This window comes from Sciurus carolinensis, chromosome 6, assembly GCF_902686445.1.
Source record: "Sciurus carolinensis chromosome 6, mSciCar1.2, whole genome shotgun sequence".
Classification (NCBI taxonomy): domain Eukaryota; kingdom Metazoa; phylum Chordata; class Mammalia; order Rodentia; family Sciuridae; genus Sciurus; species Sciurus carolinensis.
The window spans coordinates 52,743,400-52,770,873 of record NC_062218.1 but is presented as its reverse complement, the minus strand read 5'-3'; the positions used below and the strand labels follow the sequence as shown (position 1 = coordinate 52,770,873).

The 27,474-nt window shown below is 40.0% G+C and overlaps 1 protein-coding gene across 2 annotated transcripts in view; it reads right to left on the bottom strand.

Moving 5' to 3' along the window:
* Positions 1 to 26,876, bottom strand: part of Rgs7bp (regulator of G protein signaling 7 binding protein) — a 95,853-nt gene extending 68,977 nt beyond the window's left edge. The window contains exons 1-2 of one of the 2 annotated variants that reach the window (XM_047555676.1): positions 26,047 to 26,876; positions 24,985 to 25,151 (exon numbers count right to left, since the gene is read on the bottom strand). In XM_047555676.1, the coding sequence (XP_047411632.1) occupies positions 24,985 to 25,151; positions 26,047 to 26,211 (332 nt within the window). In that variant the 5' untranslated portion in view covers positions 26,212 to 26,876. The remainder of the gene's footprint in view (positions 1 to 24,984; positions 25,152 to 26,046) is intronic. The other variant, XM_047555675.1, reaches the window with a different exon arrangement.
* Between the last annotated feature and the right edge of the window lie 598 nt (positions 26,877 to 27,474).

The window sequence follows — 27,474 nt, the reverse complement described above, 5'->3', positions numbered from 1 at the left end:
TCTCTGTCTCCACTTTCCTCACCTGCCACTGTGTCTTCAACCTCCCATGTGAACTGTCAAGATCACCAAGAACCTTTCCCACAAAATTCACTGTTCCCTCTGTCCTAATCTTATTTGACATGTCACCAGCATTTAGCACAATTGTTACACCTTCCATTTTGATTCACTTTTCTCCTTGACTTCCAGGTCCCTATAACCCTGCATCTCTGGCTCCTCCTCCTCAATCTCCTTTACTGGATCGTTCTCTTCTTCCTGAACTTTAATGTGTCTCTGTGTTCAATTCTTCACTCTTTTCCATGTTCTACCTATATTATCTCCCTAAACAAAGTCATTTATTACCAAAGTTTTAAATACCACCTCCATGCCCATGTCTACCAAATTTAAATTTATAGAATTGACCTTTCCTCTGAGCTCCAGAATTGTCCTAATGGACATGAGCGTCTAGTGGATATTAATGGATGCCTAAAGGAATTTCTAAGTTATATGCAGACAGAGCTTTTGATTTTTGCTCTCATCCCCTTACATGTGCTTCACCTAGACCTTCTTGTTTCATGACATGACTCCCCCATTGAGTCAGTTGCTAGGGCCAAACCTGAGGACTTGATTTTTATTCTTCCCTTTCCCTCATTTCCCTCCCTCTTCCTCCAGCCCTCCATCCATCTGGAAGTCCTGTTGGCTGCTGCCTTACCTCTAAGACTGTACCTCTAAAATAGTCACTGTCACCTGAGCAACTGATTGCTTTCTGCCCTGTACAGGTTTTTCCTTGACATTAAAAACACATAAATCTCACTCTCTAATGGCCTTTTACTTGTTTTTAATCAAATCCACTGTTCCCTGTGACCTAGCATGACCCCCACCAGACTGGTTCTTAACTCCCTTCTGACCTTGTCTTGTCCTGTTCACCCATCTCTCTCCACACTCCCGTCTGCCAGGTTCTGGAACTTGCCAAGTTTGTTGCTGCCTCAGGGTCTTTGCATCACTCTACCTTCTGCCTGGCATGCTCTGCCCCAGATCTTTGCAGGGCTGGTTTCTTTTACCATTCAGGTCTTACCTCAAGTGTCACTCACTCAGAGAGGACTTTCCTGCCCACGTAAATCAACTGCCCTTTCTCTGCTCCCAGATGCAGCATATATACTCTCATATTATCCTTTTATATTATTGTCTTTGTACATGTAACATTTTTGTACTTGGGTCTGTTTTCTTATTTGTCATATGTCTCCAGAGCAGATGTAAATTGCATCAGGGAAAATCATACCTGCTTATTTCCTAGGGTACCTCTAGTGCCTATTCTACAGGATATTTTAGGATCACATCAAATATGCTTTCCAAATCCCATGGAATCTGGGAAATAGGGCTATTTGTCTATATTACAGGTTTTTATATCTTCTTATTCATTAATACAGCTGGGAGTTAAAAGGCCTAATTCATCCTGGCTGGGTTTCAGTGTCACTAACCACATGACTCCCCAAAGTTGAGAAGGCTTTGGTGACACCTGGTGAGAAGAGGCTGAATGTTTCAGAAGCAATGAGAAGAGAACTGAATACAGGGAGGGGAGGGTGGTCCACTGAAGAGGAAAGAAATGAGGTGGATATTTAATGATTCAATTGAGTAAGTGCTGTGGTTATCCCCTGGGCCATACCAGTAGGTAGAAGAGTTCTTAGGAATGGCATCTGGAGGATGCTTGGGCAGAAAGCATCTGGTGTAGCTCTGTGGTAGAGTGTGTGCTTAACAAGCACATTCCTGGGTTCAATCCCCAGTACCTCCCTCACCAAAAAAAAAAAAAAAAGGCAGCCCCAGGAACAGAAACTGATCATTATTTATATGGGTATTTGAGCAGCTGATTCTTTTACTTTCTCTATGAAATAGGAAACTAGATCATTATTCTTTTTACCTGTTTTTAAACGGAAATGGCCTTCCAAATAACTAAAAAAGTAAACATAGATGCTCCTACATTCAACTTCCAGTAACAAAAGGTTATTATTTTGACACTTGAAAAGGTATTTACACAATTTCTCTCAAAAATAAATGTTTTTTTGTAAAGCACATTCTGCCTCTCTATGCTTTACCAATTAGGTCTCATTGTTCCAGGGAGATTTCTGTTTGGGTTTATAAAAACAGACACTGAGCTGACATAACCCAGGTATGGCTCCAGGAGAAGAGGATATTGCCACAAATTGTGGGGGTGCTTGCACTATTTAGAGAAAGATTTAAACCATGATAGCATTAAGTCATTGTTCAGCTCTTCCTGTATGTGACTCCAGCTCAGTTCTTAACACTTAAATTAACCCAACTTTACATATAAATCTCTTTGGTGAGTTTCTCCTGTGTCATTTTTCTGAAAGACAGTAAGCATGCCAAAAAGATTTATGAAACAAAATTTTTTAGGACCTAAGTTTCTCTCTAAAAATATCACTTACTGATAAGCAACAAGCAATCTTTGCTGTTTAGTTGTGTGTGTGTGGACACAGCCGAGAGAGAAGAAAAAAAGCCTTAGCAGGTACAAAATTAGAGGAGATAGAAGGAGGCAAATTTCCAAAATAATGAAAATTTTAACACTGTCTAAATATTAGTATTTGTTACTCTCATATTATTAATAAAGGTATTCTCTAAATGACCTAAATCCCATATATAGTTTGAAAACTTAGATTATCTCTAATTCTTGCTTTGCAACATAAACACACTTGAAATCATATGAGGATGAACCTACCACACAAATAAAATATTCTTCTCAGGATCTATCCTGAAAAGATTTATCCTCATATTCCCATAACCAGACACTGGAAACCCCAAAGCCTAACACGCAGAAAAATGCATAATAAATGTAAGCTGAAGAAGGATTGAATGAATGAGTACATGAATGAATGAATAAGGAGTGTGTTTTCAGACTCTGGTCCAGAGTGGCTGTGACCCAATTGCATGGGTGATTTCTTCAGGAACCAGAGATGGGCTAAAAAACTTATGAGAGTGTAACTCCACAGATCCTCCAACTTGGGAGATGACAAATAACGAAGTCCCCTGGTGCAGCATTGTTTCTTCTCAATGTGCAAATTGACTTATGTTTCCAATGACTTGACATTATTAACCATAGGGTTTTTTTTAATTAAAAGGATGAATAAAGTGTTTTTTATCATAGCTTATAATTTTCATTGGAGTCCTCTCTTATGAGATTTTCTAATACTGCAGAAAAATAGAAAGAAGAACAGATATCTTCTCAAACCAGTGTTGTTCTGTAGGGGACATTTCTTTAGCTATCCAGCCTTCAACCCTTCTTCCTCTTTCCCTTTCTAGTGGTTCTGAGAACTCATGAAGTCCACCATGGAAGATGAAATGGGGAAAGCCTCCCTCCCTTACCCCCTCCAGCCAGGTTGCTGCACATGGCCAACTGAGTCTTCCTAACAGAACTGTGAAGCTGGAGTATGCAGTCCAAGAGAAAGGAATGGTTAGGACCCATTTGGAGCAGCAGTATCCACTGGTGGCATTGGTTATAGTGGTACTCTGGCCATTCCACCTGTGCCATTGCTGCTACCTAGTATGTGCAGATTCCTTTGTTCATGCCCATTTTCCAACTCTTTTTTCTCCTATTTTCATTTAATTGTATGATTCCCGCATAATGTCCCAATAAATATTTACTTAAGATATATATAGCCAGCTGTTCCTGCTTGCAAAAAAAAAACCCTAATTGACAAATCACATTAATTACTGATCAATAGCAGAGTTAAGCCTATTCCTGGGAGTTGTATTTAAAATAAAGAGAAGAGCAAAAAGTCATAAATTGTCTAAATAAATTAGAACCATAGTCAGAGGTTATTTGTATTCTTCCAGTTGTGGTACAGTAATAAGTCTTGTGGTCTTTGAATCAGAAGGACATGCATTCTAGCACTGACCCTATTGTTTATTGATTATGTGACCTTGGGCATGACATTTAATCTCTGAGCCTCTCTTTCCTCATCTACAACAGAAGAATAAAAATATCACACAGGTATGTTCCAAGGATAATGTAAGATTATTTTAATCATGAAAGCCCTTTTAAATCTTGAAGGTATTTTTATCATTTCAGGTCGAAAAACTCTCTTCAATATGGTCTCATTTTGTACACCATCCACATCCATTATATATTTCTTAGTTCCTTTTTCAGGTAGAGACTGGGGAGTGAAATGACTCTGGCTTCAAATTCTAATGTATAAAGGACATTTATAGTTACTTCCAGTGTAAGCAATGAGCCCAGACTATGTCTAAAAGATGAGTGAATGACTTCTTGTTTCTCAATTCAAAAACCTAAGTTTCTATTTAACCCAATGTACTTTATTTATTCTCCTATAGATAGACACACAAATGTAGACAATAAGAGCTGTGTTCATAACCCAGCTCCTGGAGCTGGGGTGTAGTTCTGTGGTAGAGCACTCCTTTGGCATGTATGAGGCCCTGGATTCAAACCCCAGTACCAAAATAGAAAACACACAAACAAAACAAAACAGTTCCTCTACTGGGTCATACTTCAAAGATACCATCTAAACTTATTGACTTCTACCTAAAATTAATGTAGTTGAAATGTGTTGTCTTGGTTTGGCAATGTCACTTAGTACAAAATTAAATCTTGCCCATGGAGGCTCTTAAGTGGCCATAAATGGAAGATTTCTGGTTATGTGATGCTATCACAGATAAAGGGAAGCTGTGGAAATTGAGGTAGAGGTGCATAAATCAGGAGGTGGCATGATGCTGGCAAAGCAAGAATTATAATCTGAAATATGGTCATTGTCCTGAATGATGTAACAATTGTCTCTTGGAAGTTGATGTATCTCTTCTAGCAGAAGTTGATGTATCTCTTCTAGCAGGGGTCAAAAAAAAAAAAAAAAAAAAAAAGAGAGACAGAGAGGGAAAGAAAGAGGACACTCATGTGGGACTGCTCTCCATTGCTCTACTTTTGAGACCATGCCCTTCAGGAAAGAAGGGAAACATCCTTTATTGGGGGCTTTGCTTGCCCTAAATGGTCCTTTGTCTATGCCAGTAGTTCTCAAACTTGGCTGTACTTGGTGATATTTTTAAAAAATCTGGAGGATGGACCATGCCCCAGATTAAGTAAGTCAGAATCTATGGGTGTAAAATCCAAATACTGACATTTTTAAGCTCCTGGGGTTATTCCATTGGGCATTGCAAGTTTGGAAACCACCTATGTTGTTTCATAACCTGTTTATCCCAGTAAAGTGTGTGAATTAAAAGCATCTGTATCTGAGAGTTTATTTTTCCCTGTTCTTCTACCTGGTTCTCTTGACACTTGAGCTTGAAAATAAACCTTATTATATTATGTGCATTTACTGTGTTGTTTTGAAACTATTTTTAAAGGCCTAATCACTTTTATAACAGAAATACTGGCCTTCAACCCAAAGTCATTTTCCAGTGTAGTAGCCTTTGTAGGTGGTTCATCATTTCTCTAAGGCATTCTTTCTGAAATGAATATTCTATTTTAAGTGTCAGACCTCATAAGAATTATTTTTGAAAAGTTGAAATATCCTTTCTTAAAAGGCACCAAAAAGGAAAAAAAATACATTTTTCTAAATAAAAATATAATCTCCCAAACTATTTGTATCATTTTATGTATAATTTTTTTCTGAATTACAGTGAAGTTATTATCAATATGTCAAGTATTTTGGGTTAAGGAATACTAGAATAATAATAACTGCCATGTACCAAACACATATGCTCGATGTTTTGCTTAGTGCTTCACATTATTAGATTCTCATGGCAACCCAGTGAAGTTGGTGCTATTATTATCCTCAATTTTTCAGGAATGGAAATTAAGGTTTGCAGGTGATAATTTTTGAGGTCACATGTTTGTTAAATAACTGTTATGTCACTCACTTCAGGGAGGCATATGTGAGTGCACAGAAATTTGAGTGATTGTGTGCCTGACGGTGATCTAGTCTCTTTTACTTATATCTCTCATCTTATCTTCATCACCACCAAAACAAGACAAAAAATATATACAAGATGCTCTAGGGGAGAAAAATGGATCAAAAGCCATCTCTCCTGGTTCCCTGGCCTCCTGACATTCTCACTCCTGCTTTCTCTCTCATTGTTCTCTCCAGTGAAATGAGGGCAGCCCCATGAGGACCCAGAACAAACACTGCAGGAGAAATGCCTTCTTCATCCTCCCATCCTTTCTTGATCTTCAGTCTGCAAATCAGGAAGAAAACAAGCCTAGGGCTACTACACTTTTTTTTTTTTTTTTTTTTTTTTTCAGTGCTCAGTGCTGGGGATTGAACCCAGTGCCTTGTGCTTGTGAGGCAAGCACTCTACCAACTAAGCTATATCCCCAGCCCAACTGTGCTATATCCCCAGCCCACTACTACACTTTTGTGGGTAATTTGGAGGACAAGCAAAGCAGCCAGTTTTGCACATAGCTGCCTAACACATACAAAAGCTAAAACTCAGGGGCTGTGATGAAGCTCAGCAGTGGAGCACTTGCCTAGCATGCATGAGAAAGACCCTGGGATTTACTCCCTACACTGCCAAGAAAAAAAAAAAAAAAAAAAACAAAACTAAAACTAAAATTAAAACTAAACTGAACTGCAACTCCACATATATAAACATAATTATTTTTTAGATTTTACTCTTTTCAACACTAATATTCAAGACTTGAAGTGTGTGAGTAGATTTTCCCCTTAGCATTTAATACGAAATATTTAGAAACATGAATATGTAAAAATAATGACAATTACTTATCTAGAAAGGAAAAACTGTAGATTCTGGTGTCTATTTATCTATATTTGAATTTTGTTTCAAAAGTAAGGTCATAGGGTAAAACCGCTTTATAATCTGTGTTTCACTTAATGTCATTTTAAATGTCCACACAGTATTCAAGCACCTTGGTACATCCTTAGTTATTTAATCCTCTGTTGGGTCTTTAAATCATTCCTAATTTTTTTATAGTTATGAACAATACTGTAATGTACATACAAACTTTTACAGCCTACAGTAAACTACATCTCAGAGTGGTCAATGAATTGATCACAATTACCCAGTTGAAAAGCTTGGCAGAAATTCTAAATGGGGTCTTCTGATGACCAGTCCTGACCATTTTCCTCTATACCAGTGATTCTCATGTTCCTACTGCATGTTCTCAAAACACCTGTAGAAATTTTTTTAAATGTCATGCCCTCACCTTGCTCCCAGACATTCTGATTTAATTTATCTGGGATGGAGCCCAGGTATCATTATTTTTAAATACTGTAATGTGCAGCGGGGTGAAGAGCCACTGCTCAATACCAGGTGGCTGCTGAAATCGAGATCTCTCAAGAGAGGTGTCCTGGGACCCTCGCAGCATTAGCTTCTGCAAGTTAAAGGGGGAAGTGGATAACTGAGTCTCTTGAAGCCTCCTACTCTTTCTTGAGCTAATGGTACCTGGGCATATCACTCTGGTGATATCTTAGTCAATTTTCACAGGGTATTTGGTCTTGAAAGCTAGAGAAGTGCATATTCTTGTTACTACTCTGGTTTTAGAGAACTTTGAATTTTTTGCTTTAGAGTTGGTTACAAGGGAAAGGTTGGAGGGTAAATGAGGAGCTTCAATTCAAGGGAAATTGGAGTGTCTCAGGCTTTTCCTACTTGTACTTATAGCTATAAATCCTTTAGCATTGGTCCTGAGAGCTCAATGGCTCTGAGCACCAACTGCTTGATTGCAGCCAGCCTCTCCAAGCATTTCCAGAAACCCCAAGCTTATATTTCCATAAAATACTGGTAGGTGTTTAAATGTTCCTATTATTTGCTCACTGCCTAAGTAAGCTGGCTGAAGCACATGCAGACTTAGACCCCAACTGTCTCATGGAGGTGTCAAATGGACTAGGATTTGGCCATCACTGCCATTATCCCTTCCTGATTGCAGTGGAGTTGAAAATGGATATTACCTTGAAGCAAGAAAAAGTGGAACTCACTCATCACTTTTTCAGACCAAAGATTGCAGGTCAGAAAAAGACAGTTTGCCAAGTCTTCCAATTATTTGGAGAAGTGTCTGGAGGCAAGGTTAACTGGACTGAAAAACTCTAGGATTTAGTGTTTCAATGTTCACTCACACCCACAAATTCCCCTCTGGGCTTCAGTTGGGAATAGGTTAGGTGCAAGCTGTACCAGAATACACTCCCACAGAAACTACAGCAAAGTGGTAGATTATTTCTCCCTTGTGGTGAATTTGCTCCCTGCTGTCCCTTCTGTGATGGAGATTCTTCAGATCTGTATAAATACATCAGAACAACTGGAGGCAAATAACTGCAAAAAATAAAAATGGAGATGGGCATTCACTCACAAGAGATAAAAAAGAAAACTGTCTGTTGCAACCCCCAAATCCCTTAAAGATAAATAACAGAATGAATGGAGAGGGGCCCTGTGGGATAGAGGGCAGGACCATGGGCTTCTCATTCCAAGCTCCCAGGTGGTGTGGTGAAGGCAAGTCACCTCACTTTTCAGAGCTTCATTTTTCCTCATATGTAAAACAGCAATGATGATTCCCAGTTCGTAAAGGTAAGAATTAAATGTCTTAATGTAAGTGGAAGCACTTTGCTCTGGGAAAGCAGTAGAATATCTGTGGTGACAATGGGTTCTGTTTATTCAGTAAAGGGTGAATGCACCTCTTAGGGGTCTCTAGGGCTCCAGGAAATCAAGGGATATCACAGAGCACCCACTTTAGCTCTGACATTGTGGACCCTGCCATGGTAGGAAGGGTGAGGGGACTCTATCAGATGCCTGGGAATGAATACAAGTCCCAGTAGTTATTTCTTCAACTGCTCATTTGACTTAGCCAGCTGAGCTAGGGTAGAGAAGTTCCCAGATGAAGGACACCCTCCCATATCTCTGGCTCTCTTTATATCTTCATCTCCACTTCCATCACCAGAATCTGCATGTGGATATTCCTGAATTTCATTTGTCCTGGGAGGAGGGGATGGGGGATAGACTTGTGTAGGAAAAGACCTGGAAGAAGGAATAGGCTGTTGGTGGTTGAATGGTGTCTGTTTACCACCTGAACCCTAGATTAGACTCAACCTCAGTGATGAGATGAAGTAGAGGCAAAAGCTTCAGTAAATACATCAATAGTTCATAGTAGAGTTTTTTCAAGCCCCAGTCCTTGGCATAGAGATGGAGTGGTGGCTATTCTCCCACTTCAGGATAGACCTCAGTACCACTTTTCCACCTTAGGGAATGTATATTTTTTTTTTCCAGAAAAACTTAAGACAACATCTTTGTCAAGAGGTGGCATGGAAGCTGTGCTAAGGGACCTGTGGGCAGTGGGCATGGACAAACGAAGTCAATTCAGGACAGGGAAACAGGCTAGAGGTTGCTGTGTGGTGCCTGTGGTTGGAGATTTGAGCATGTGCACTAATGCCTTGGGGACTAAGATAATAATAAACAATAAAAAAAAATGTAAAGAACTCTAAAAACTTTGGAGTTGGGAACCTTACTGACCTTAAAAATTCCAGAAGGTATAATTACATTAGTAATATAAGAATGGTGTTTGAAATATTGATACCGCTTCACATATATAGATGCTAAATCTATGACTAAAAGGAACTATCAAGACAAAGTTATATTATTATAGAATTTGTGGACCTTGGAGTTTTCATGAATTTAACAAGTCAGTCATTCAATCCAGTTTCTCTCCATACACACAAATTTCTTCCCTAAACATTTTTCCCTCTGCATAATCACACCTATGCCTTTCTAGTCCCAAATCCCTTCCCTTTAGTCTCATCTCACCCGACTGCTTTATTAGAGGAGGGAGGGGGAAATAGAGGAGGGAATGAGAAGAATGGCTAATCCTAGGCTACATTCAAGCTTAGTCTTAGAAGAGGTATAGTTGACTACAGAAAAGGAAATGCTAGATACAGTTTCCACGCCTGTGAGAAGAAAAAAATCTGATCATAAAATGAACACTCTACTGGGAATTAAGAAACAGCTATATAGAAACAGTCATAACTCTCATAGAGTGAAATTTGTCAGTACATTGTATGTGGTATTCTTTCAGTTAAATCCTAGCAGTTACTAAATCATATAAATTCCAAGAAATCAGGTTAAGATTTTTTCCCCTTAGGACTTCATTTAGGTAAAGTAAAATATGTATATTCAATATTTGGCATGCATGCAGACCTCAGACTCACACCTGACAGGCTATTTGTTTTGATCTTGCTCATAATAAGATTAATGGCTCCTGTTTAATGAAAGAGAATAATATGTGAGCTATATAATTATTTAAATAACAGTCTTCCTGGCAAAAGAGGGTCTTTCAAGCAATTTGACTTTAGGACAAATGCACAAATATTATCATTCCTTCCTTAGGTTCCATTCCAGAAATGTTTAACAGATTCCTAAGGCTAATTAAATAAGATTAGTCTTCATTAACTAATAACTGAAAACTAAAATGTATTTCCTTTTTTCTATATTTAGTAAGTTTGTGTTTTTAATGAGGCTACTGGTATTGACAAACTTTACTACTCTACCACATGCCACTGTGAAAGTAACAAAGAAATTAAGAGGTGATACCGATCACAATGAACATTACAAATCTAAAATTATAAAACGTCCAGGCACTTCTCAATTTGTTCACCATCAACAACTTTTAAGTATTCTGAGCAAACAAGCAGGTGATAACTAACAGAGGCAGACACAGAAGGCTGAGGCCCCCTGAGTCAGAAGTCATTGACCAACATACAAAATCATGATATTTCATACACAAACATGGATTCATGGTTTCTTAAGAAATAAGCTACATATTTGTGGTGGGGTGGAGGTGAATACCATAAAAATCTAAGAGTAGAGGAAAGGGACCAGGGGGACTGAGGAGGGGAGGGAAAGGAGAAAATTCTGGGGAATAACATTGGCCAAATTATACTGTTAAATAGTGCATGTGTATGAATATGTAACAGTGAATCCCACCATTATGTACAATTATAATGCAACCATTAAAAAATGGAACAAAAATAAATGAGATTTTATTTAAAAAAAAGAAGAAGAAGAAGAAGAAGCCTCAAAAACCGCATATCTGGCCCATATTTCCATAAAGGAATCAGCAACCAATGAAGGCTGGTGGCCTTGGCCTGCTTCAGTCTCCCTGGCACATGATCTTACACTCACCACCACATCCTCACCTATCTTGGCCCCAGTTAGACATAAATTCAGAGACCTTGAGTCACACACTGCCTCCAGCTCCTCATCTGGAGACCCGAGAGTCCCTTTTATTTCCCTTCAACTTCATCCCTTCATCTCTTGGCAGTACCAACTCCTTAGTCAGCATAGTTCGCAAAGAACGAATTCAGCCCTCCTTCCCCATTTCCTTTCTTCTTTTTCAGCTGAATCATTCTCCTCGCCTGCCTTGTTCCCCCTCACATCCCACAGAATTTCCTCCTCAGAAGCTGGAGAATGCCTTTAGAATGCTGACGTGTGACGCTAGAATTTCCCGGAATGAACTGTGCTGCCTCGCTTCTGGAAAGATTATACCTAAATGGATAGCAGAAGTCACTTCACATTTTCACATGATGTGTACAGGGGTGCCTTACAATAACCTGGTATGAAGATTTAGAGAATAATTTAAAGCCACTCTGAGTCTGAACAGATTTAGTAGCTTAAAACACATTTCTTCCTCAGAAAACAAAAGATTGAATCTATGAATATAAAAACAGTTGATATGGCTTGTTTTATGGAAGGAACATTTGCAGAGTGATTTTTGTACCATGGTGGATACTGTGGCCCAAAATAACCTGAGCAGTTTCCTCATTATTCAACCATGGTACAGTATTCAAACAGACGCAGTCATTTGAGCTCAAACTTCGGAGAATAAGAAAATGTGGCTTATGGGGGGAAATATTCATAGGAGTTACCCAGTACAATCTGTCACACCCTGTCCTTCCCCATAGATTCACTCTTAGCAGAGGGTTAATGTGTTGTGGCTCCTGGTTGTATGCTGTCTAGCAGGAGCTACCTCTACTCTCCCCTCTGGCTGTGCATACATAGAAGGCTCCTTAAATGTCCATAGGTGACCTTTCCATAGCTATCCTCTAAGAATTATGAATTCTGAGGCTTTTGGTCATTTGCTATAGTCAAAGGAACTGACCCAAATGGGGAGAGACCTTCCATTCAACCTCTAGTAGGGTTAGCATTTCTCTCCCCCCAGAGAGCTATCCTCATCCAAACTACATAATACCAAGTCCGAGTCCCAGAAAAGTTCCTGGTCAGGAACTTATACCTGCCTCACCTAGACTACTTGGGGGTGAAGACATGTTGTGGTCCTCATAGAGAAGACTTGTCTACTCTGGCCACTACTTATGAACAAGGCCCAGGGGAGGAATATCACGACACTAAAACAAACAGATCTTTACAGAAGTTAATAAACTGCTAGGAAGAACAGAGACAAGTCTTAAGATGATTGATCCTAGACTCTGCTTATTGATTTCTCACTCTATGAAAAAATATGCATGCTCCCCACCTGCTTTTCTTTTTCTTTTCTTTCCTCTCTCTCTCTTTTTACAGCAAGAATAGGTGGAAATATAATGTATTTTCAAAAACAGAAATGATGAAACAAAACCCAAAATGTTTGAGGTGCACAATTCAAGAAACATTAAGTGTGTACTGTGCATTGGAGACCATTTTGGGAATAAATTTCTATTCCTGCTTAAAATTTTCCTACATAAGAAATATTTTGGTGAGGAATAGGGCTATGGTTTGTGTTTTGATTATAAGACAAATAGCAATATTCAAGGTAATGGAATAACAAGAATAGAATACCAAAAAGGAAAAATGAGAATTTGTTTACTGATAAAGAATATATGAGAGAGAGGGGGGAAAAGAAACCCTATCAGCTTCACATATGTCCTCAGCTCAATGAGTGGATGGCAAGAATGGAAAGGCTACTTTCTTATGAGGGCTTCTGTCATCCAAGTGGGAAGCTGTCTCTCCTTTGAGACCCTCCAGCCCTTGGTACCATTCCTCAACATCTCCTGCATTTCTCTTTTACTCCTGTGCCGGTTGGCACCCTGGAAGGGAGCAGAGTGGTCATGGTCATTGTGGTGATGGGATATCCTGTTCCTGCTATAATGTCCTCTGCCTGGAAGAAGCAGATCCGCTCTTGAAACACCCAGAATTCAGCCCCGTCAGGCCTGGGACAAAGTGTGATCTTTCAGGTCATTTCTAGGACATGCATAATCACAACCCAGAAGGAAAGTGCCCGAGGATGGAGCAATTTGAGAAAATGTGGTTATGAGGGAAGAAAGTTTGAAAAATTTGGGGTCCAGAGAAAAGTGCTGAAACCTCAGGAATGCAGAGCCAAGATCCATTTACATTCCACTGGCGGTTCCAGTAAGGCCATAATTCTGTTATTCTTCCATCCTGTTTTCCTCTTCTTAGTAGCTGAGGAAACCTTAAAAGCCCTCAAGTTGACTGTGTATGTCAGCTGAAGAGATCCTTGTTCTGAAGTGTGTCCAGGGGAGGAGAGAGATTCTGAGTGGAAATAATAGTTTGTGGCAGTGGAAGAAAATGAAAGGAATGCTGGGGCAGTCCAAGAAAGGAAGGGTCAGTCTGAGGAAACAGCCCACGTAGTGGCTGGAATAAAGACTCTGGTACCAGGGAGACTAGTGTCCAAACCCCAACCCACCAAATAGTTTGACCAAATATATCAAATTTTCAGAACCCCAGTTTACTACAAAATGTAATTAAAAAAAAAAAAGAAAAAGAAAAAGTAACATTTTGCTTGCTCTGAAAAATTTCCATGCGCGCCTGACCTAGACTCCAGAGACATCCATGGAAATATATTTGTTCTGAAGAGGACTGCCATCTTGGGACCATAGGGAAAAGTCGAAAGAATGACAAGGACTCAATTCAGCTCCCACTCAATTACATAGTTGGCTCTATGATAAGGTCATTATGGCCAACCTCTGTCGTGTGCAAGCAAATTTACTTCCCAGTCAGCATGCCCAGCCTTTAAAAACATTATCTTTGTGGCCTGTAAGAAATTCTTATTTCTAATGAACTTGTTTAATCATGAAGCAACATATGCAAAGGGCAACGCACATAGTGGGTTCTTACCACGTTTAAACTCCTATTTCTGGTCAGGTATAGGCCTAGCTACCTGGGATCAAACTCAGTCTAGGAGTTTGAGGCCACTCTGAGCAACTTAGTAGGACCCCATCTCTAAATACGTAAATAAATAAATAAAAACTATTTCTGTCTCCTCTTGGTTCAAGACCTACAAAGAGTGTCTCCTGAGGCTTCCATGGCAGGAAGCCCAAGGCCACACAAATAAAAGAGAAAATACATTGCTATTTGCTTTTCAAGGCTCAGCCAAATGGCATCATCCCCCTCCTGAAGTTTTTCTCCTTGGCTATGCCCACTGAGGCAGAACTGATTGCTGCCTCCTTTCTACCTCTACTGTGTAAACTGGATATTTCTCTTGCAGGATCTATCGCATTGTTTGGCAATGGTTTGTTTACATGCTTGTCTCTATCCAGGTGCTAGGTGCTCAGCACCTCAAGTGCAGGGACTATGTTTTTTTCATCTTTATATTTCTGGAGCCTTGCACAATATCTGTTCCATAATAGGTGTTTAATGTTTAATGAATAAGTGAAGGAACAAACAAAGAAGGAAATGGGCAGGAAGGACAGGGAGATGCTAAAAGATCTCCTTAAACTTATTTTTAAAAATATTTTTATTAGTTGTTGATGAACCTTTATTTATTTGTATGAGGTGCTGAGAATTGAACCCAGTTCCTCACACATACCAGTCAAGTGCTCTACCACTGAGCCACAATCCCAGCCCTTCCTTCTACTTTTTGCTTCTCACTTCAGACCCTTTTCCTCACTTCTTACATCAAAGCTTCCTACTTTTCCCATCTCCCCAGTTTTGCTAAAGATCATGTCCTGGACCTTAGCTTATGGATTAGGAGAGTTTTATTCTCATTAGACAGCTGGTATGAAGAGAGATGTAAGTAAATCAGACCATGAAACTTATAACCAGGGAAACCACATGACATGGTCCTGGCCAATGAGATTTTCATAGAAGTTGCTATATGAGTCTTTTAATAAAGGTCTTTAGAAAGAGACATACTTATTTGGCTTATGTCCTTGCTCTATGACTTTTCTACTTTCCTGGAACATAGACACAATTTCTGGAACAGCAATGGCAATCTTGGGACCTTGAGAACAACACATGGAGTACTACAGAAATCTCAGTCTGGATATCCTTGAATAATGAACAATGCTTGTAATGTCCCACCCCTGGGTTTTTAATTCTGTGAGAAAGCTAAACCTTTATGTGTTTAAGTCACTGATGTCTGGTTTATGTTACTTACAGCTAGGGACAATTTTGAACTAATAATCTAGCTTGCTTTCTTTTCCTCAGACATGCCAATGTCAGTTCATAATTAGAAACATTATACTTGTTATTCTCTTTGCCCGAAGTGCTTTTCTCTCAGATTATCACACATCTAGTTCCTTCTCAAAATAAGATATCGAGGTACGATGTCACCTGCTCAGAAGATCCTTTTCAACCACCCTATCTGAAAATAACTACCCATACTGCATCCAAAATGCTTTCATATCATTCTGCTTTATTTTAATCACTGAATTTGCATTTATCACTATCTAAAATGCCTTTTCACTGGTTCCATCTTGGTCTCCCCTTCCCCCCACAGCATGAATGCATTTTGTTCAGAGTGGTTGTATCTGCAGCACCTGGAAGAACACATGGCATATGGTGGCATATGGTGGGTGCTCCATGAATAGATTCCCAAATAGAGAGATGACTCCTGGAGTTGGGCCACAAATAGAGTTTCCCATAGAAAATACTATCATATATACTGAATGGGTTCACAATTTAGGGAATTATGGGTTAAATATGACTTACAACCTAACAATAGAGCAGTGTTTTTAGGAGATACTGAGCTTTGAGTTCAGTTTCGCTTACTGAGCTCGTTACAATCTTGACCATAGATCATTTTGTACTTCATCCCCATACCCAGAAAACCCTCCTCCCTCCTCGAATTAGTTGTATAGCTGCCTCCCCACCTTTTATTCATAAAAGCAGATCAGATTTTAACTCCTTGATGAAATTCTTTCTTTGATATACTAAAGGAGTTTTCAAAAAACTTTGTTTTTAGTCCCTTTCAATGTCAGGTACGTTTTGAAAACAGATTTCTTGAGTGCCACTACCTATATTCCTTCCAGATTTTATCTCATGTCACATCCTATGTTGGTGAAACTTATACTCAAATCCTTTCAAAGTCACCTTGTCCAACTCCCTGCCCTCCCAAGTGTTTTCTGTGCCTCAATACTTTTTGATGGGTCTGCTTAAAAACAGCAAAATGGATGCTTCCCTCTGTTTTGGCTTTCATTGTGAGAAGCATAGGAGGTCATAATGAGATGTCTCCTGACATTCAGGAGAGTGACTTATTTATTTTTTTGGCTAATGAGTATGGTTTTACATATAGAAACCATCTATCTGGACAAATGGGATAGAGTTTTCCTGTTACATACATGTAAGAAATTAAAAAGAAGACCAGTGCAAAGAAATGGAGACTTTAAAATTTAAGTGGCAAAAGCTAAGAACAGGAGTCTAGGTTGGGTACTATTGACAGAGATTTTCAGTTGTTTCTTAATCTTCATTTGCTCTCTCTTTTTTAAAAAATTCTAATTATAAATTTCTCATTTTAGTTAACATGACAATGGGAAAAGAATACTGGTTAGGTGAAAGTGTGCAGTTAGGGCGACAATGTAATGCAGTTCCTGAAGAGGTTCTGTTTGTAACTGCTTAAAGAACAGTGATGCAGTTGGAAGTATGGCCTCTTGCCCTTCTTCTTTTCTTCACTCTAGTCTGGAACCCAATGCAGTAATCTTGCATCATAAAGTGAAGTTTCAGGTGGAAGCCACAAACTAAGAATGGGCAACAGAACCATGATCACATGAGCCACCACACCCCCTTCTAAATTGTTCATTCTAAGACTTTTCTGTGCAAGAATAAAGCCTGGTGTCTTTAAGCAACTGCTACTTTGAATTTTTTGGTTAAATAAAATTTAACCAAAAATTTAAATAAAATATATGTAGCCACATATAATCCTTTCTGATACAGATGATCATGTAAGAAGCTTTTAAAATATCCCAATGCTCAGGCTGCATCTCAGGCCAATTAAATCAGAAATTCTAGGGATGGAACTCAGGCATAGTAAATGTTAAAAGCTGCCTCAGTGATCCCCCGGGCAGCTCAGGTTGAGAATCACTGTGTTTGGCTGACAGACCTCATATGTAGCCTGTTCCAAAATCTCCTGGGGGAGGCAATGATGCTTGTTAACAACTCAGGTTTCCAGGCTTCACACCCAGAGGTTTTTAGTTCCTTAGGTCTGAGGGCAGGTGATTCCAGTACTGAGAATCTAGGATCACATCTGAAGAGACAGTGCTTTAGGCAGTGGAGAATCTTTGGAAGTTTTAAAGCGAAGATGTAACAAGATCAGAGAAGCATTTCAGGAGGATTAGTTTGAATCTGGTGAATAAATTGAAGAGGTGAGAAATCGAAGGTAAGGAGAGCAGATGGGAGGTAGTTGGGTAGTGAATGGCCTGAGGGAATATATTTCTGAACTGAGGGTGGCCACAGAAATGGGGAAAAGGAGAAAGAATAGACACTGAAAAAGATAAAAGGACTTGGTAACTGAGAGGATAAGGGGTGGGGGAACTTAGAGATATTCTAGAAGAATAGGCTAGGGGGTGTGACTTCTGGGTTAGTATGCAGATAGCCCTCTTTTGCTTAAACTCAGTTAAATTGCTGTCAACTGTTACTTTACTATGTATCTATAGCTACAAACCTTAGGTAGATTTTTTTTAGCCTGAGTGTATCTAGAGTCTCTCATTAGGTTGGGAACATTTATTTGCTAAATTTGCTAAAGGCTTGGAAGTTTTATTCTAACAAGAGTTAATTTCACAAATAAGTTTAGTGTGTTTATAAATATATGTGTGTGTGTGTGTGTGTGTGTATACATAAGCAGTTAAAGATTTTATATCTGTGTGTGTGTGTGTGTGTGTGTGTGTGTGTATAAGCAGTTAAAGATTTTTCATGAGGTTTTGATTTTTTTTCTTTTTCAAATCAAGTAAAGTGAAGGAAATAAATAGGCAATGTAGTTACTGCTCTGGAGCCATGATGTATACAGATGTCTCTGGGACACAGCACAACTAAACAACCAAGGGCTAAAAGTTTAAAGAACAATTCTAAAAGGTGACCTCAATAGTAATGATTATTTAACTATTCAATATAAAGCCACCAAGCAGAAGGATGTAATGGTGATATTAAACATAATTACTTATAAGTAATTGTAGAATAACACACTGACCACCGACTGGTTACAATAACGAAGGCTTATGCTTCAGAAATTGATCTTAGATATACTCTTCAAGTCCTCCATTACTTGAAAACCAACATATTGGCTTTAGAGTTATAAAACAGGAAAAGTAGCAAATATAGTAGAAATGTCATAAAATGTGAACTAATCTAATCTCCCAATTCTTACTAAAGTCTGTATCAAGTCACAGCTCCTTTTAAGAGTAAATGTTGGAATATCAAGTAAACTTAATGAACAAACAAGGCACAAATCGTCGCTGAACGTGCCATTCAGAGTGTGGAGATGATGAAACACAGCCTTGACCCCTTGCACTTCTTAGTATAAACAATAAAGAGTTGATGAATTTTCCTACAGTTTATCTTAGACCCAACTTTCTCTCTAATTGGAGTATCTATTGAGAAAACACTAACAAGGTGAAAATCATTCCATTTACTCAAAACATAAAAAGGCTCAACTTTGCAGACAATGGAAGAGACAATTGTCTAGATCCCCTCTCACAATTGAGTTTAGTGGCTAATCAGAGCATTCTTTAATCTGATGTGAACTGGTACTTGGTCATGTGCTCCAGAGTATGTTTATGGTCCTTAACCAACTGTGTATGCACCACGATGGACTGCCACCTGCCCAATACTTCCCTGCACACCAGAGAAAGTGGTCACTCTGCATGTGTATTGTCAGTTGATTTTGTTGATCTGATTGTGTCCTTGTGAAAAGGAGAAATTTGAATACAGACACACTCACAAGCAAATGTCATGTGAAACTGCAGACAGATATTTCAGCAAACCATGGAGCACCAGTGATGGCCAGCAAGATACTAAAAGCTAAGGGAGATGTATGGAGTAGATTCTTCTTCAGTCCTTAGAACCAGAAACCAACTCTGCAGAAACATTCCCCTTAACCTTCTTGCCTCCAGAACTGTGGGGCGATACATTTCCATTGTTTAAAGCCACTCAGTTTGTGGCACTTTATAATTATTGCCCTAACAAACTAATGCAGAATTGTGCTTCCATCATTATCTCAGAAGATAGCAAATTCATTTTGGTATAGACATAACTTGCCTTTCGCTATTTGATCAGGGAGAATTAAAAATTCTAAAGCAAAACACCTGTCATAGGAAGGGAAAATAAAGGACAGAGTGGGTGGCCTGGTGTGCCTGCCAACTCCAGGGCTCTTTTGCTAACAGCAAAGGCTGTCACTGCCCACTTAAGGCCTCCTCCATCGTGCGGATCAAAGAAAACTGAGAAGTTGCCTCCGTGGTTACTGAGTTCTTCCACATTTTCCCACTCCACGTCTTTGCTGTGGTCTTGGCCATAGTGGCAAGGGGATTTTATTAAGCTGCAGTTCTATTTTCCCTCTTCCTAACAAATGAAGCAAGGGAATGTTCCAGAAACCTGCAAGAAATGGGAATGGAAAAAATAGAGCAGAAAAATTGGATAAGAAACAAACAAACACAGACCAAGGAGGGAGGAGGCAGGGAGAAGGAGAAAAAGAGAAAAACATAGGCCTGGCTGGTCAAGGAAAATCCTGAATTTTGTATTTATGGATCTTTAGGAGACTCCTCACATTGCTTAAAAAAAAAAAATCAGGAAATTAAGATTCTTCTTGTGAATTTAGTATGTGTTAAGATTAAAAAGAAAATTATTTTTGGAATTTAATCCTTAAACTCCCTATGTGGTGCTTTATTTCCTAGGTCAGTTCTGTAAACAAAATCTATGTGACTGTACATCAATTAATGTAGTTCAATCCTCTTGTTTAGGTGCACAGGGAATTTAACAGACGTGTTCAATGTCACAAAGGCTACACCAGAACTAGGTAAAATTTTTTTCAGTATTACATAACTTATGAAGTTGATATAAACAAAGAAAATATGTCTAAACCTAATGATTTCTCCATATTGTCTGTTAGGTGTTCAAGAACAGTTCTTTTTATGGCCTTCTGGGAAATTTCATCATAGAACATTCCTCAAAATATAATGTAAGAAACAAAGACAAACAAAAATTTATTCCAGTCATAATATTTATTTGAAAAATATTTGATGGATTAATATACATTTTTATATAAATGCATCTTGACAACCTGCACTTTATGTCTTAACATTTATATCTTAACAATTACACTAACATCAACCCATACTTAATAAGAGCAACTTACTTTATAACAGGCAGCCTCCTAAATACTTGCCCCTCACAATGCCGTATGATTTGATTCTACTATTTATTAACCCCATTTTGCTGATTAGGAAACTAAGGCAGAGAGAGATTATACCTTTGCCAAAGGATATACTGTTTGTGAACTACCAGTCTGGCCCCCAAGTTTATGTACTTAACCGCTCTACCAGATGGCCACATGCCACTCTGTGAAGCAATTTGCATATCAACTTGCACATGTACCCTTAGTAAGCTGTAAAGCCAGAATTTTATCCAGATCTAATCTGATTTAGAGTCAATGCTCTTTTCCATTACACTATCTTGTCTCTCACATTAGCATACTTAAATCTTATTTTTAAGATCTGGCAAATGCCCTTCCACACTTGGAGTTTCTTCAGCAGCCGTTTACAGAAAGTATTGGCATGAAGAAGACGCAGTTTAACACAGACACCACAGAAGCAGTATTAGAAAGGAATCCTAACCACCAGACCACCATAGCATCAGCTTCTGGGATTTGCTAGGGGCCCGGGGCCCTTCTGGGTCACCCCTCCCTTGTGTTCTATGCTCAGGAGGTGGTTGTGTGTTTGATAGAATAGGCACTAGATCAGGGAGCAAAAGACTCCGGATTCCAGTCTCAGGCAAACTCTGATAGGAAAAGTGCCATCAGATAGGCTGGGCACGTGATCCCTGCTCTGCATACTGAGCTCTCTCAGTCCTCTTGGGTACTCCATGAGCAAATGCAGCAACTAGTTTACAGATGAAGGGACTGATAGAACATTAATTCCATCAAGGTCATAAAAGATGGTATTCATTACAGGTCTGTCTGACCAAAATCTCCTGTATACTCTGCCAAGTTGCCTCTAAAATCTTCTGAATGTCAGACTCCTCAAATATAAAGTGCCCTAGAGCCCTAGGATGTCTCAGAAGTCACTTTAAGAAGGAAGTCCAAGGAGACAGGGTTTGGACCATTACCTACCCATGATATGCAAGCAGGCACACACTTAGGCACATACATATACCCTCAAACTATACATAGCAATGCTATTTTGACCTATCCTCTAGATTTGACTTTCCACATTTAAATTGAAGGGAAGATTTACTGCTTAAAAAGTCTCTTGCAAGTAATGTGTATGTGTGTGTTTGTGTTACTGGGGATTGAACCCAGGGCCTCACATATGCTAGGCAAGTGCTTTACCACTGAGATACATCCCCAGTGCAAGTAAGGTCTCTCCCAGCCTTAATATCTAGAAAAATATCTGAGTTGTAAAGGTATAATAATCTTGGTAAATCATACCAGGCACAGGATACTCCTGATTCACCTGGCTGGGTTTGTGCTAAGACACTTGCTGCCTCTGAAAGCAAAGGCTATTGCTGGAACAGTTACTGACCTAAACACCATTTCAGAAAGTGTTTGATTGTTGGCAAAGATAGCCTTCTTATCCAGGGTGGTCATGAGAAACTCAGGCTGGGTTTTCTCCTTCGTGGTCACTACCATTCCTGGAGTGGTTGAATTGATCGCAGATGAAAGAGAGGTAGCATCTGTGGCTTAATTCTGACTCATAATTTTTTTTTCTTCCCCTCTTGTTTTGTCTTTTTACCCTACTTTCAATCCCATCTCCCTCCTCTGGCCCCAAATTCAGCTGGTAAACAAGGAAGGAGTGCTCTGTACTGGTAAGAAATAGAGTTAGGGAATTCACTAACTTCAACTCCTGCCTTTCTTGTAACTGTATTCCTATAGTAGCACCAGTGCTTAAAGGCTAGCTATCAGACAGGCACTTGATGGATGCATGGGGAACCAAGCTTAATTTTTCTTTCATCTCTCTAACTTATATCCTTTTATTACAAGCTACATCTGTAGAAAAGAATGAAGCCAACAAAAGGCCAAGTGTTAAGCATGGTGATGGTGATAATGCCTTAAAAAACATTTATTGAGATATTCTTTATATACCATAAAATGAACTCACTTTTAGTGGTCAAGTCAATGGTTTTTAGTAAATAAAAGAGTTGTAGTTTGGAATATTTCCACAGTCCAATTTTGAAATGTTTCCATCACCCTAAAAAGATTCCTTGAGTATATCTTGAGTAATTAGCTGTTCCGACCTAAGTACTAGGTAACCACTAATCTACTTGTCCCTATGACTTTGTTTTTTCTGGGCATTTCATAGCAATGTAATCATATACTGTGAGGTGTTTTATGACTGACTTTTTTCAGTTATCCTATTCTCTTTAAGATTCATCCATATTTTGGCATTGTTGGTATTTCGTTCCCTTTTACATAACTCTTTGAATGGTATCATTAAATAGAGAAAAGAGCAAGGATTTCAGAAGCAAGGAAACATGGGGTTTGAATCAAAGATGCGACACTTCTTAGCTGGGTCTTTGAGCAAGTTCCTTAATCTCCTTGAGCCTTCTTGGTAAAATAAGGATAATAATCCCTCCTTCAGATGCCTGTTTTATGAATTAGCTGAATTGTGACAGCAGATAGTGGGCATTCAAGAAATCCAGTATTTTTCTCTACTTTCCTAAGAACTTTTATTTTTCTCACCTCAGCTTCATACTTTGAAGGGAAACTTACAGCCTCTCTACCAACCTTCACATCAAACTTGATATGAGAACCCACAAAAAAAAGCAAATATCAGCAACAGAATTCCACAAAAGGGAATCACATTCTTCATTAATGGAACACTGAAGGTGAAGAACTAGAGGGATTTTCTTCAATTATATCACTGTCATTTTTTATAAATAATGTCAAACTGCATTTAATTATTTTCAAGAGGGAAAATGTGTCAAATTTTATCCTAGACCATTTTCTGAAGTTAGCCTTACTTTTGCAAGGATCTAAGAACACCATATTTTCTCACTAATTCTTATAAAACTTCCACCAATAACATGACCCTCGTTTAATAGATAAGCAACAAAGTTAATACAATCCACCTCAAATCCTCAAAACTCTTAGCCAACAGTTTTAGATCCCTTCTTTTCTAAAACTTAGAGGAACTGAATTTCATGTGTACAGAAAAATAAACATTCATTTATCCAGTCCACCGTCTCTGCTTAGAATGAATTCTCATTTTGAGTTTCAACTTAAAAGGATCCTGGATACAACCACATCCTACACTCTTGGACACAAAGGTTATGGAGTTGTTACTCCTCAGCCCTGAGTGGAAAATTCCCTGTCCTAACCTGCTTTTCTTCTGAGACATTGTTTCTCTATGCTTTTTAAACCTTACTCTCCCCTTCATGTTTCTTACTGTTTTTTTCTCCACTTCACATTTCTCCCTTCATATTTTACATTGTTTTTGTCTCTCAGAATTATTATAGCTGCATTTCTTGAAATACTTCCCCTTCATTTCCCAGATTCACCTCCTATTAAGTACATATTAAGTACATATTTTGTTGCCCTCACTTCCAGGCAATCAGAAAGATGTATCTTTTTTCATGATATAACATGCCTATTGTCAAATATAAGCTAGTAAGAAAGGCAACATAGGGCTTTTCAGTTTCTCTCTACCAGTAATAGTCACTATACATAATATTGGCATTAATGATGATAAAGAAGAAATTATATGTAATTCCTACAAGTGATCAATCTGCAACATTATCAGGTGGGTCTGACTAATTTGAACTTCTATTATGATAAAGCCATACTCACACAGATAAAGGCTACATCATGACTGAACCGAGCACTTAAATTACTGTATTTGTACAAGGATTTCTATGCTTCTTTGCTTTAAAATAGCAACTGTTAACAAAACCCTGGCTAACTTTTCTCCCAATATGGAGATCAAGAAGGAGTAGATGGGGTCCCAGGAGAAAAGTTTTCACTCACTCTATTATCACCTTACATAGACTTGGAAATCCATAAATATAAAAATGAATAACTTGGAGAGACAAAACGGACTAGGTTTATTTAGATTTGTGAATTTCTCCAATCTGTAAAAACAAGCAAACAACAAACTTCCTCACTTTCAATATCACTACAGTGAAGGGAGTAATTTATTTCCAAGACTTTATTTTAGGGATTTTATTTTAAGTGAAATCATAGGAATTCAACTCATGGTATAAATAGTTTAGTAAATCTGGGATTTAGCAAAAATTTTCTCTCTACAACATAGCCCTTTTGTTTGGCAGCAAATGACAAAATAAGCTTGAGGCATGATAATTTAACTTTAATTGGATGCTCCACCCCACTCCCCAAATCTTAAGTCCCAAATTACATTATGCAGCCATCATACTGAAAGTTAATTAAAAAAAAAAAACACTTAATAACTACCCTCCAACATACACACACAAGAATCCTATAGCTTTCAGATTATGGTTTCACTTATAGTTCCTTTATAGCTCTCTAGAAAAGTCCGACCTTGGGGTGATTGGTTTAAATCCCAAATTTGCAAAGACCATCTCTGAGCCTTGGCCACCATAACATTCTGTCAGTATCCATTCCTCATATATACACATTATCAAATAATGCCAAGAGACTCCTACCCTGAGATGGCAGCCAGTTTTTGGTGTGCCTGACGGGCCATTTCACAGCCTTTGGTTCTTGTCTTGTGCATTTCCGCCCGAAGTGAGGGGCAACTGACTGAGACGTCCCCAATAGAAATGACCAACTCTCGGTACAGGGCCACTTGCGTGTTGAACTCTTGGACAAGCTGGAAAAGAAGCCAGTTTCTTTCACCAAACACTTGTCTTTAGAAAGTTTCCTATTTGGGTGCACATAAACGAAATTTCACTGACTTCTGAGCCTGCTCCCCACATCTCCAGTCAAGGAGTCTAAGGACTGCTTAAAAGCTTAAGGTGCAAAGATGGCAAATCTCTTTGTCCAAAGCAAATGTTTATTTTCCATAAGCAAGCCTAACCCCGGAAGCTCTATCTGCACACCTACTTGTCCCTACTTATTCAGACTCAGTTTTTGAAGAGCAAGAGCTTATTTGGAGAGTTATCATGCCACTCCCAGGTCACTATAGAACGATGCTGGGGACTCTTACATGGACGCTCCACTCTGCTACTGCTAGGACATAGATATGAAGTGGCAAGAGAAAAAAGACCAAAACTAGGGTGTAACAGGCAGAAACACTCATCTCCTGCGGGGCCACGGAACCCCTCTGGCTCTGGAGCCTGACGGGAAGACTGGACACAGTTTCTGCGCTGGAACCTTCATTCCCTCCGCAGCGCCCCGTGCGCTCTGTTTGGGTTTGTTTGCTACTGTCTCACCACAAAGCAGCACCCCCCCACCTTCCCAACCCCTCCCTCCTGGTGAGCGAGCCAGTTTACATCCACCATTCTTCCAGGGGGGAGAGGCACAATCGATAGACCTTGACTCCCAGGACCCTGGTCGTGGCACTTCTCTCTGCAGGGTCAGTACGACCCGGCAGTCACCCCGAATCTGAGGGACTGCAGATTTAAAAATAGTACATGGCACGTGATCGGCATGGAGGAGCTGAGCGTGGGGAGTGGCTGGCACTCAAGCGAACGAGGAACATACATGACTCCCCCAACCCCCTCTTTAAAAAAAAAAAAAAAAAAAGAGGCGCAATTTTCACCCACCATCTTGCAGTCGTCCAGGGCTCGCTGGGTTTTGTGGGCGCTTTCGGAGCCGCTGCCCCTGCGCTCCCAATCTCCGCTCTGCAGCGGGGGCTTGCTGATCTGGAAGATGGAGGAGCGGGTGGACCGGCTGGGGCGCTTTTTGCGCCCATTCGGTGCAGAACTCATGCATACACATCCACTAAGCCGAAGCCGCTGGTGCAGTGCGCCCCGGCGCGGGCGGCCCGGTGGTTGCCCTGCACTACGCGGCCAAGCAGCAGGAGTCGGGACCCGAGGCGCGCAGCTCACAAGGTTGGAGCTGGCTGCGCGGGTGGGTAACCTTCAGCTTGAAGGAGAGCAGGGGAAGCGCTGGCTGTGCCGTGCAGCATCGCTTCCACTAGCAGCGATGAAGAGGCGCGATCAAGTTCTGCTCAGCAGCATTGCCGGCCCTGTCCCGGGAGCTGGACGCTGGCGTGGGTTCGCACAGCCTTCCTCTCGGCATGGATTGCAAGGCTGAGCGAGAAGGAACGCGCTGCCCCACGGTTCCGAGTTTCCATTCAGATGGGGGAGCAGCTTTCAAAGCCTGAGCTGCGAGGTGGGGGGCGGGAGGGGGTGTCGCTCTTGCTTCAGTGTCTTCCCGCAGCGGCGCTCAGTTCCTCTTTCCCCTCCCTCTGCGGTCGCCAGGCCTGGAAGGGCTGGCCGTCCCCGCAGCAGGCAATTGGCTCTAATCGGTTGCCTTGATCCCTTGTCTCCACGGGCTCCTCTGTTTAAGGATCCCAAATGAATCCGTGGCGGGACTGGCAGACGCAGGGAATCGGTCCGGCTGACGTTGGTCGCGGCCCCGCACATTGATAGGACAGGAATACTAATGTGATCTGTCCATACAACCCCCTTCCCCCTCCACAGTTTATGCACTTACCCAATCAAATCCCAGGGAACATCAATTGCAATATTACTTCATCTGCTCTATTATTAGAAACGAAAAGTGTCATCAGAGTAGAGCACATTGCCACATGCTGGGACCTAAACAGGATTTTAAATAAGCCAACGTGGGCTGGAGCCCTCAGCTTCTCAGAGGAGACTGTCTGGGTCCACAGGAGGGAGTGAGGTTTTTGCTTCATGTGAAGATCCCTTGATAACATAAAAGAGAAGCTTTGTTTCCCTGAGTTGTTTTGGTTTTGTTGTTTTTGTTTGTAGGGGTAGGGAGGCAATCAGGTGGAATGCACAGAGGCATTCCCTCAAATCGATCCTCATCCCCTTTCCATTTTCAACTTACACTTTTGGTTTTACATTGTGGAGTCTCAGGATCCAACTCTGAGTTTTCCAGTATGGACAAGAAGAAGTAAGAGCCAAAAGACTTCCATGTACCCTCAAAAATGATCCTTTTTCCTCTTTGGGGGCATCACTAACCTGAAGGCCAATGGAAAGAGGAGTAGATGCCTGTATAAAAAG